The sequence below is a fragment of the Halichoerus grypus genome, chromosome 15 (assembly GCF_964656455.1).
Source record: "Halichoerus grypus chromosome 15, mHalGry1.hap1.1, whole genome shotgun sequence".
NCBI classification, from domain to species: domain Eukaryota; kingdom Metazoa; phylum Chordata; class Mammalia; order Carnivora; family Phocidae; genus Halichoerus; species Halichoerus grypus.
The window spans coordinates 54,483,485-54,494,862 of record NC_135726.1 but is presented as its reverse complement, the minus strand read 5'-3'; the positions used below and the strand labels follow the sequence as shown (position 1 = coordinate 54,494,862).

The 11,378-nt window shown below is 59.2% G+C and overlaps 1 protein-coding gene across 2 annotated transcripts; it reads right to left on the bottom strand.

Moving 5' to 3' along the window:
- Positions 1-60: 60 nt before the first annotated feature.
- Positions 61-11,346, bottom strand: TBC1D17 (TBC1 domain family member 17). 2 transcript variants are annotated; one of them, XM_036068167.2, is made up of 17 exons: positions 11,147-11,342; positions 10,767-10,865; positions 10,463-10,537; positions 7,209-7,332; positions 6,254-6,461; positions 5,454-5,565; positions 5,186-5,344; positions 4,696-4,824; positions 4,501-4,604; positions 3,792-3,886; positions 3,218-3,334; positions 3,015-3,115; positions 2,834-2,933; positions 1,787-1,884; positions 1,512-1,628; positions 897-983; positions 61-798 (listed from the first exon to the last, which is right to left on the bottom strand). In XM_036068167.2, the coding sequence occupies exons 1-17, from the start codon at positions 11,165-11,167 to the stop codon at positions 589-591; spliced, it is 1,956 nt and encodes a 651-aa protein (XP_035924060.1). In that variant the 5' UTR covers positions 11,168-11,342; the 3' UTR covers positions 61-588. The 2 variants fall into 2 exon arrangements, with proteins under 2 accessions (XP_035924060.1, XP_035924062.1); XM_036068169.2 differs by having other exon boundaries at positions 713-798; positions 897-1,065; positions 11,147-11,346.
- Positions 11,347-11,378: the final 32 nt, after the last annotated feature.

The following is an 11,378-nucleotide window of genomic DNA, read 5'->3' as shown; positions in this document are numbered from 1 at the left end:
CAGTGTCCACTCCGGCTGTCACGAAACAGAGTCCTGATGCCAGTAACAGCACGACGGACAGTGGGTTAAACACGAGTTTATTTTTTTTTTTCACGTAACAAGAAGCTGGTAAGCAGAGTCCCCAGAGCGTCTGAACAGCTCTGCAGGCCCTTCCATCTCGGTTATGTCCGGGATGTGTCCCCGCACAGCTACTGGTGGTGGCCATACCCCCGCACCCCATCCTCCTCCAAAAGCCCCAGATCCAGGCGGGGGACAGAGCCCTACCTCCACGAGCCCACAAGGGGCCTTTTCTTACGTCTCATTGGCTGGATCAGGATCACGTGGTCAGATGTCGGCTCTGCAGCTTGGCCAGAAGGGACCCCCGAGCCACCACCCCCTCCCCATCTGGGTCCATGCCAAGGTGGCAGCCTCCTTCCTCCACCTACACGAGGACAACTGGACACGAGAAGTGTCCGTTTAAGGAAATCAGCTCATTGGGAGGGCACGGGAGGCACGGCGGGAAGGCCCGCCCTGTCCACACCCTTCCTCCCCAGCCTCTGGGAGCCGGATAAAGTGCCTGTGCTGGGCGGGCCCACCGGCCCAGGGGGGTTAGGATTCTGCGCTTTCCTCTTCCTCCTCCTCCTCCTCTGGCAGGATCTCCAGGCTGCTGTCCGGCTGCGGGGCTGTGTCCTCGGGGGGCGGTGGGGCCGGTGGGGCCCGGGTGGGCGAGAGAGGCAGTGGAGAGGTAGGGGGCGAGGGACTTTGGGGCTCTGCGGGGGGCACCAGACCCAAGACCTCCTGCACGTTGTGGGGCAGCTCCTGGAGGGGTGCGGGGTTGAGGCGAGAAGTCAGCGGTTTTCCCCCCGGAGGTGGGGGGGGTTGGGTGGGGAAGGCTGTTGGGAGAGGTCGGGACTCACCGGGCAGGCGGTCAGCTGCCGGTAGAGGGCCTCAGCCCGCGTCAGCACGTCCTCCACGCTCAGCTTCATGGTCAGCTCGTTGATGTGCTGTGGGAGGGGGTGGGTCAGGCCTGCCTGCCTGCCTGCCAGCACTCAACCACCACCGCCCGAGCGCCCACTCTGCCTCGTGCTGGGGATACAATGGAGGAAAGACAGACTGGGTGGAGCCCGGGCTGGGGGGCAGGGGATGTCATGCCCTCTCCAGTGGCTTGCCACAGGCAGGATGCAACGAAGGGAAAGGACACTGGGCTCCCCCCATGGCCCTGCCTCCCATTAATGTACTGGGAAAAGGGCAGGTCCCCCTCATGTGCTGGCCACACTCTGGGGGCACTGCTGGGAGCCAGGGATGGGATGCAGTAGGAGAAAAAGGCCGGGTCTCATGGCCATGGTGCTCACCCACCGCTTAGCCAACCATACTTTCAATAATCCTATTTTGAGTACCTACTACCCCAAGGCACTGTGGCACAGGCAGAGTGCCAGCCTCCACGGAGTACACACCCCAGCTGATGTGTCTCCAATTACAGAGGACAGGATGCGCAGGGAGGGGGGAGGACTGGGAAGGAGCCAGGGCCTCACCTTGAGGATCTCATTGGAGCCGAAGCCAGAAAGCATGAGGGTGTCACGCTCCATATCCAGAATGGCACAGGCCACCAACAGGTGCAGATTGGGACCAGGGAGCCCTGTCCACAGCACCTGGGAGAGCCGGAGCGAGAAGTCATGGCCCAGCTTCTGCCGGAAGTCCCACCCAGCTCTGCCCTATCCCCTGCCCACTTCCCACCAACCTCCCAGCCTGGGACAGCTGACTGATTTCTCTTTCCTCTCTGCCCTCCCACCCAAACTGGCGGGCCCACCTCCCATAGCCGAAGGACATCTGGGAAGGGGAATTCCCTCTTGAACCAGATGAGCAGCCACCGGAAGCAGAAGCAGAGAGAGCCAGAGTCCTGGGAGTCTGGAGGAAGACAGTGGTGGGAGGGAGGGGTGCTCAGCAAAGAACAAGCTCAAAATCCATTCCAATCCCATCCTAATTCATAGCGTGCAGGCTGGTCAGACTGAGCTTCTAAGAAGTTATCCTTGGCTCTGAGAATCTCTACCAGTCTAGGCAAGTAACGTATGCCCAGCATGAGAAGGCTTCAGAGCTGAGCCACGAATGCTCTGTGTCAACAGGAACCCTTCCCATCCTGCCTTCCAGATTCCAGATGAAGTGAGTTAATCCCGTGTCCCACCGTCACATAGAAGGGATGCTGGACACTCGGGGAAAAAATAAAATCTCTCAATACCCAATGCTGGTGGAGGCATGAGGAGGTGTGAAAATGGACACTCACGGACTCGGCTAGCAGAAACATAAGCTGGTAAGAATTTCCAGGAAAGCAATGATGGGAACAAACATTTCAAAAGCTGTAAAAAGATCTACTGCCCCAAATACAATCAATGCCACTTCTTGGAATTTAGCCTAAAGAAATTATCCAGACGATATGCAACATGAAGAAAAACTGCAAATGCCTGCAACGTCCCGCAGATCAGGTTAAATCTGTTCTCGTGCATACTTCAGACAGCCAGATCGCCAGTCGGGCAGCTCGTGTCCAAGCGCCCCTGGAAGTGGCACGCCCAGACCCCAGGCCCCTCATCTGCAAAGTATGGGGTTGAGGGGGGCCTGAAGGAGCCAGCCTGGGGGGCGGGCAGGGTGCGCAGGCGTGCGCTCACAGCTGCGCTCGCTGGGGTTTCGCGCCAAACCGCAATCCTGCTTTTACATGTAAATTTTGGGTTCCGGCTTTTGCGGGGATATTTCCCTTGTCTGGATCAGGACCCAACGTCCTGGAGCCCGTCAGCGGCCACTTCCAGAGACTCTGTGGCGGGGCCTGTGGCCCCACGCCCCCTCGCCCGCCCGCGGAGACACTCACCCAGGAAGTCACAGAGCGGTGGGTCCAGCACCCTCAGGAGCAGCAGGAGTTGTCCGAGCTGCCGCTTCATTGTCTCCTGACTCTCCTCGAAGTTCCCGTGCTGTGGGAGGCAGGGCCACGTGAGGAACCAGACCCCCATCCTTTGAGGGGGCTTGTCTCCCACGCCTGCCGTGGGCCTCACCACGAGCTCCATGAAGCCACAGAAACACCAGAAGGCGTCCACCTCGTTCTGAATGACGTAGAGGATCGGGGAGAGAAGGTCACTCATGCCCTGGACGTAGCCTGGGGTTGGGGGCGGACAGGAGGTCAGGGCCCAGCCCAGGCCCCCAGCCACCCCCCAAGGGGAGGCCTGGCCCCCAGCCCCTCCCCGGGCTGGTGTCGCACCAAGGTCAAAGTGGTACATGCAGTAGGTGAGGAGGATGTCGTTCAGCAGGCCCAGCCCTGGGTTCTCAGGACCCTCATAGAATTTGTTGGTCCGATCGGTACGGCTCACGTCTCTCTCTGTGAAGACAGGGCGCAGAATGCGAAAGTGAGAAAGCTGTGGGGGCCCCTCCCTCCTGGCCACGGGCACCAGCCCCCACTCCTCTCTTCGGCCGACCCCAGGCAGGTGTGAGTCGGTCCAGACACCACTCCGAACACCCTCACATGAGGCACTCAGCCTCCCAGCAACTGACAGTTACTAACCCATCCACAGATGGGAAACTGAGGTCCAAGGAGGCAAAATCACTTGCCAAGATCTGATGGCAAATAGACGGCAGATTTGAACCCAAGGAGTCTGGCTCCCTTCCCCTGCTCCCCCTCTCCCCCTGCCCCAACCCTGGCTACTCCCACCCCTGCTCCCTGCCCATCTCCCCACTGCAGATGACGTCATCCCTACTGCTGGGGAGGCAGGGGCTTCCCCTGTCCCCTCCGTGCTATCTGCCATGTCTCCACCCCACCCCCTGGCCCTGCAACCTACCGATGAGGCTGCGGTAACCGTGCAGCAGTGAGTTCCTTCGCTCCTGCTCGGGGCTCACGGATTTCCACTGCAGCTTCATTCGGAAGTACTCATCCCTGAGGGGGAGGGGGAGGGGAGACATGAGGCCACCGAAGCAGGCCACCTACTCATCCTTGCCACAGTCCCCATGCTGCTCCTTTTCTGACATCTTTCAAGACCCACAACATCCTTGTGAGCTTTTCTTTAAAGTTTTGTTTTTTTTAAGTGATCTCTACCCCCAACGTGGAGCTCGAACTCACGACCCGAAGATCAAGAGTCACATGCTCTACTAACTGAGCCAGCCAGGCACCTCCCTGTGGGCTTTTGTTTGAAGTCTGTCATCCCCGCCGGACAGACAGCACGGGGCGGGGACCAGGACACGCAGCCGGGGCACAGTGTGTACCAGGAATGAGGAGAAGCGGGCCCCCCGGGGTAAGGAGGCCCACCGCAGTGACGACGGCTGCGACATTATGTTGCTGGCACGAAAACTGACGCCCACGGGAGACGAGGCTGCCTGCTCACTGCCATCTCCGTGTGCGACCGCGGCTGCCCAGCACGTGACGGGCTCGCGACAGACGCCTGGGGAGCGAGCCCTTCTGTGCACCTGTGATGTGCCAGGTACCGTGCTGGGACGGGGGACAAGTTGGACGTGGGAGGCCGGAGCCGGGCGGCCGGAGCTTCGCTCACTCACGTTTTCTTGCGCACGTGGGCCTTGTGCTCCTCGGCTGAGCCCTCCCAGCTGAGGTACCCCAGGAGGAACTTCCAAGCTTCGCGCCTCAGGCCAGGGCTCAGACCCTGGGGGAGAGAGCGGCCAGAGGCTCAGAGGGGCCCCTGAGGCCCCCCCACCCCAGTCCCCCCCACCGCACAGCACACGCCGGCACCTCACCCCCGAGAAGATGCGGGCCTTCAGCATGGGGACCTGCTGCAGGCGGCCCTCGGGGCCCACATGGTGGGCCCACTCCTCCTCTGTGACTGGAGGTGCCCGCTCCACAGCGGGCCGCGGCCCCAGCTCCACCTGCGTGACACAAGGCAGGTGAGCTCAGGGCCTCCCACATCCTCCCCGGCCCTGTCCTAGGCCACCTTCAAGTTAGCTCAGAGCGCTTGTCAGCTCCACGGACAGTTAACGTGCAGGGTGGGAAGCATCCCCTTCCCCGGCTCAGTGCCAAAGTCACCTCTGTGTCAGGAAGCACCCCCCACCCCCATAATAACAGGCAGTAGGTACACAGGCTCCAAGCACTCTCCTTGAAGTCACTCCTCATGTGATCTGATGATTAGGATGCTGTGTCACCCTGTTACAGGGGAAAAGGAGGCCCAGGGAATTACAGTCACCTGCCCAGGTGGCAGCCAGAAGATACCAGGGTCCACCTGATACTCACACAGGAAATGACCTCAAACCCAGGCTCTGGCTCATCATCAGGGGGTGGAGGAAGGTCGGGGGAGGCCCCCTCTGGGTGTGGCTGCAGGGCTCCCCGGAAGAAGTTGGTCACACGGGAGAAGCTGCTGAAGGTGGTGGAGTAGGGGTCCTGGAGAAAGCGCTGTGGACAGGGCCAAGGGGGAGGTCACGGCCCCACCCCATCCTGCCTCGCCCACTACGGTCCACCCCGCCCTGCCCACAGGGGCCAGGCTGGGCACTGGGACACTCACAGACACCACGTTGGAGCTGTCCTGGTCAAAGAGCTGGAGGTGGTGGAAGGAGCTGGAGAGGGCTGAGGAGTCGTGGGGGAAGACGAGGTAGAGGCGGGAGTCCTGCGGGGAGCTGGGGAGGGGGGCCATGTGGTGACACCCAGGCAGAGGGCCCCACGTGTCCTCTCCCCCTCAGTGTCCAACTGCCCCTGGGGAATCCCTCACCTAGGGCCTGACCACAGCTGGACCCCAGGGATGGACACAGAACCCAGGGTTGGCCACTGAGGGCCGAGGGCCTTGCGCCTCAGAGGGTGACTGATTCAGGGACAGGCCAGAGAGAGGCGGCTCTGGGATGCTGTTGGGGAAGGAGCTGCTTTGGTCACGGGGGGGTCATGTCTGCAGGGACCCCCAGAGAACGACACCAACTCAAAGGGAAAAAGAGCAGTTCTTCCTAACGTTTCGGGACCCAGGTCCTGCCTGAAATCAAACCACTCCTTGGCTTTGCAGTTACACGTGCCAGCTGATTCCCTTAGTCTGCATTTATTTATTTATTTATTTATTTAAAAGATTTTATTTATTCATTTGACAGAACAAGCAAAGGGAGCGGCAGAGGGAGAGAGAGAAGCAGGCTTCCCGCTCAGCAGGGAGCCCGACGTGGGGCTCGATCCCAGGACCCTGGGATCATGACCTGAGCTAAAGGCAGACGCTTAACCGACTGAGCCACCCAGGCGCCCCCCTTCTTCTGCCTTTAAATCAGTCTGTTTCACAGCCCTGAGGGGCCAGGACCTGCCACAAAGGCCCAGTCCTGGGAAAAGGCTCACCTGGCCAACAGCAGGTAGCGACTGAGGACACGGAGAAGGGCGCGGGTCCCCCCTCGGTGGAAGTGGAGGGCGGGCAGGGAGCCTCCGGCCTGGGTCACCAGGACCAGGTAGGCCCAGCTGAGGCCCGGCTTGGACCGGCGGATGGACTTGAGCTCCCCGAGACTCACTGAGAAGGCCCAGGAGCCCCGGGGGGAACTGGGCTCTGCACCTAGGGAACAGCACAGTGTCGGGAGCAGGTGTGGGGAGTCATGGGCAGCACAGATGTCCGCTGAGAGCCGTCTGGGAGCCCTGGGTCTCCTCATGTCTCCTTGGAAACACAACTGACTTGCTCTAAAATCTCCCTTGGCTCCCTGTGGCCCTCAGCGTGAAGACCATGTCCCTCAACCTGGTGGCAGGCCCCTCAGGTCTATCTCCCGCCCCCTGCGCATCTCATCTCCAGCCCTTTCTTCACTCCAGACCCCACACTCGAGTGTCCTAAACACACTCAGGGCCCTGTGCCTCTGGCCTTGCACAGCTGGTCTCTCTGTGAGAGAGCAAACTCCCAGGTGTCCCCCAGAGCCAGGGGCTGGCATCACCTCCTCCTGGAAGGCTTCTCCACACCCCAGAGGGGCCGGATGCCTCCTCTAGTGCCCCCAGCACCCTGTAGGACTCCAGGACAGTCCACATCACCCTCTCACCCTGCACGGTCACCCCCACAGCCTGGACACCTTCACAGGCAGGAACCATGTGGAGATGCCCACAACCAATCCAGGAGCCCAGTGAGACGAGCAAGGCGGCGAACCCTGGAGACCCTGCCAGGCTGGACCTGGGCTGGGGACGGTGCTGCATCCCGATCCACTCTCCCGAGACTGGAGGCCAGCGATGGACAGCCATCGTGACCGTGGCCAGCAAAGCCTGTGGAGCCATGACCACTGAGGGTAGGACACGTCTCCTCAGGGGCACCGGCTCAGCCTACCTCTAGTGGGCTCTGAATGGCGGGACTGTGGCCGCACGGTGCTGATGACAGCCCAGTCGGGTTCATAGCCAGGGTCAAAGGTCGGTTCCTCCTCAGAGGTGCAGGAGTCACTCCCACTGACATCCTTGGGGGAAGAGAGGAAGAGAAGAGAGTGAGGGGCTGTAGATTCAGGGTTTCCAGATCCGAGCTGTGAGGCTGCCCTGGAAGGCAGCCCCAGTGAACAAAGAGGGAAACCGAGGCAGACGGCAGTGCAGTCACAGCCGATAGTGCTGGCCACAGGCCATGGGGAAGGACAGGGAGGGGACAAAGTACATGAGTGCTGCAGAGGCTGGGAGTCCCTTTCACAGGCTAGCGTGTGCCTTCCTGTCAGGCAGAGGCTGGAAGGCGAAAACTACATTTCCCAGACCCCTTTGCAGCTATAGGTCAGGACACATGATGGAAGACAGCAGAAAGCAGGAAAGAGGCAGGGACAACTTCCTGCCGCTCGGGGCTGCGTGGCTGACGTTGGAGACTCCTGTTTTCCCACACACAGAGAGGTGACTAGGGTAGAGGTGGTGGCTGGCTCAGTCTCCCAGAGCCCAGTCACTAGCTTGGTGAGGGCCGAGTGGCTTCCTGCCCTTGGGTGGCAGCTCGGGTGTAGTGTTCTGGGGTGTCCACAGGTCCCACGATGATCTCTCCCCACTGTCCTCATTTTGGAGGTGGTGGCAGCTCCCCTGGCAGGTCAGTTCTGCAGGGTCAGTCTTGTTCCGCTGGCCCTTGTACAAACTCGCCAAGCCTCTACTTGTCTGCTTTTAATCCCTTCCTGCTGAAAGTAACCGGATTGTTCCGTGACTCCCGCAACGAAACCCTGCACGAGGGGCCCTTGTTGGAAGGACCCAGATGGTGGGTCTACCCGAAAGGCGTTTCTGCTGCTCCTTCCAGGCAGACAGAGCCCCTCCCACAAAAGAAGCTAAAACCTCCCACTATTTGCTTTCTCAGCCTTCCCTTTGGTTCCGAGTAGCCTCGGGGCCCCAACTCTGGCCCGTGGGAGCCGACATGCCATCTGTGGGGAGTTTAAAAGAAGGGAAATTCCTGATAAAAAAGGCACCTCCACGGGTGAACACCACCCTATTCAGGCCAGTCTTTGGGTGCTACTGAGGGAGAACGTGGTGTCTGCAGCTTTGGCAGCCAACTAGGGCCACGAAGGGAGTCACAGAGACACCTGTCCACGAGGCTGCTGAACCAGCCCTGGCAAAGCCATCCCTGTCCTCTGTGTCTTGTGAGGTGAATGTGATGTGCCACCAATGTTTACATAAGGAGAACCACTATTGCCTTCCGCCCACGTTTGCAACCCTCTGCCTCTTGCGCACGCGGCAGGGTCGCAGATCACTGAGCTCTACTGGCTGGCTGGAGTCATGCAGCTAGTTCTGGCCAAGGGGCTGGGACACAGCCCTTCCAGGATGGACTGTTTAATCGCCAGGCTCTTGCTCTCTGCCACAAGGAACAGTAGCTGCTCTAGCAGCATGCTTCCCTGAGCAATCACGATGAACAGAGCTCCTTGGCCAACCTGCAACACACATATACAGTGAGCAAAACCAGTCCAAAAAAGCTGGAGCTCCAGCAGCCTTTTTGGACCACAAGGCAGCCATGAGGATGGCCGCCACATGCCGAGGACGGCAGAGCAAAGATGGAAGGATGCCAGTTGGTGATGACACGTGGACCTGTGGGCTGACTTCTGGACTTTTTGATGGGAAAAGTAGGAGTTTCTATCACTTCTGTTTCTATTTCACGTGGCCAAAAATAACTCTTAGCTGACGCAGAGTTTCTGGGAAATGTCTTGCTTTTCCCGATGAGCAGAACAGATGTATGACTGCCACCCTGCTTGCCCCCGTCTTCCTGCCTTAAAAGGAAGATGCAGGGGTTGCAGCTGAAGGAGTCATCTAAAGGCAACCAGGGCACACACAGGAGGGTCTCAGGGATCTAGGCCCTGATGTTGCCAACCAAGGCCAGCAGCCCCATACCTCTTTTGAGTGTCTTGTGAAAGGGGAGAAATAAATTTGTCTGCTTAACCTGTTGTCAGCCAAATTTTGTGTTCCTTGGAGCTAAGTGTAACCTGCGTGCGTATGTGCCTTTTCCGCTGAAGCCTGTTTCAGTGGGTTTCTGTTAGTCAAAAATAGAGTGCCGAGGAGGACAGCCACATTTTCAAGAAAGGTACTTGGCCGGCCTGTGAGGCTGACGAAAAATGCAGAATGCTGGCTGCTTCTTCCTCAACCCTGGGAAGCCAGGTTCCTCAACAGAATTCTGGAATCTCCATTTGTTACCCCCACCAGGTTATTCAAAGCCCCACTGCCCCAAGTGAGGCTTCCTTCTCTCCCCCTGGCCCATCATTCTAATCTTCTCTCTCACCTCCCAGCCTACAACCTCCCTCCATTCGGACCTTCTGCCCATCTCCCGCATGGTTTCCCAAGGGAGCTTTCCACACCCACATCCTTCTCCCATGGTTCCCCCGGGGGCCCCTAGAACACAGTCCAAGCTTCTCAGTCAGGCATTGCAGGCCCAACCACCTTCCCAGCAAACCCCTCTCCAGAGACATCCCATTTCCTCCTGTATCCTGAAACGATCTTCCTCCTGCCATTCCTGAGTACTTCCTTGCCCCCTTCTCATCCTTCGAGTTCAGTGCAAATGTCTGCTCCCTCCAGAAAGGGGCAGGCCCCTGGAGCCAGAGAGTCTGGGTTCAAACTTAAGTTCCAACACCTTCTAGCTTTCTGACCTTGCAAAAGGGGCTTCCAATCATTGTGCCTCAGTTTCCCAAAATCGAATGGGGGTGAAGACTGAGGCAGGGTCAGACTCATCTCCAGGTCCCAGCACAGGGCCTGGTACCCGAAGTAGAAAGGAGTACCAGAAAGTGTACTTTCTGCCCCCAGGGGAATGCCATACCCCTTCAAGTTCGTGCGGACTGAGCCCGTGGAACCTGAATCCATGGTCTGTGTTGTCCTCTTGCACCCTCGCAGGGCTCTCCCAAAGAGAAAAGGGGATGAGGGGGCCGCTGTCCCCATGGTTATGAAGCTCACGGTGTCTTCTTTCTTTTGAATGGGCATCTTCAGCCCCATTTCACAGAGAGAAGGAAACCAAGGAGCAAAGAGAGCCTAGATCCCAACCAGGATCACACATGCCCCAAGAGTAAGTCTGAGATTGCACCCACGTCCTTCAAATGTCTTCTGCTGCCCAAACCTGGAAAAAAACAACGGGAAAAAGGAGAAGGGAGGAAAGCCTACCTTCTTGGAGAAGAGAATTTGGGTGGAATCTCCAGCGTCCTCTACAGGAACCCATTGCAGGACGACATCACTGTCCTGAGGAAAGAAGAGAGGGATTAGAGAGACCCCTCCCCTCCAGTTTCCCCAAGCCGTATTTCCAAACTTCTTCCCCGTCTGGACCCTCAGGCTCACAAAGCCCCCTCTCTCGCTCCAGTCCGCACCCTCTGCCTTCCGACCGTCCCATCGTGACCTCCAGACCAGAGCCTACAGATGCCGCCTCCATCCCGCTCTGGGCCTGCCCGAGCCCTGCTCCCTCCCGGCCCACCTTCTCCACAACGCGGATGACGCCAGCGATGAGTGAGTCCGGGTCTTGGTGCTTCTTAGCACTGGTGTGCAGGTACACGCCGCCCTTCTCAAACACCACCTGGGGACAGGAACGGTGAGGGGCGGGACCCAAGCGCAGGGAGACACCCAGGGGGCGGGGCCCAGAGGAGCGTCCCAGCCGCCCAGGGGGCGGGGCTAAAAGGTGAGGGTCTTCCCTAGGGCAGTGGAGAGGAGGGTGACAGCGCATTTATAAAGGAACGGTGTGTTCGCTAAGGCTCAGCCGGGCTCCCAGAGCCCCGGCGGGGCGTTGGGGCGAAGCCGACTACCGGAGGGCGTCGCTTCGCATCCACAGAAAGGAAAGAACGCGTTTTCAGCGCTTACCCTGTAACCGGCTCCTTCCATAGCCGCGGCCGAGGTCCCACTCCCCCGGTCCTCTCCCTTTCCGGGTCATCGTGCTGTCACATCCGGATAGGTGACTCCCCTCAAGCCTGGACAGTGGTAGCGCCCTTGCCTGTTCTAGAACGGGAGTGGATGTAACCATCTTTCAGATGGGGTGGTTGAACTTGAACCACAAGGATGTAAGTCACATGTCGCATACGGCGAAGGTGGAGCA

What these genes read in the sequence shown, in the direction of transcription:
- TBC1D17 (XM_036068167.2), bottom strand. Translation starts at nt 11,167, where the DNA reads ATGGAAGGAGCCGGTTACAGG. An exon ending in CCATTCAGAGCCCACTAGAG is followed by an intron (nt 6,462 to 7,208) that starts GTAGGCTGAGCC and finishes GCTGTTCCCTAG; the next exon opens with GTGCAGAGCCCAGTTCCCCC. An exon ending in GCTCCAATGAGATCCTCAAG is followed by an intron (nt 984 to 1,511) that starts GTGAGGCCCTGG and finishes CCCCTCCCACAG; the next exon opens with CACATCAACGAGCTGACCAT.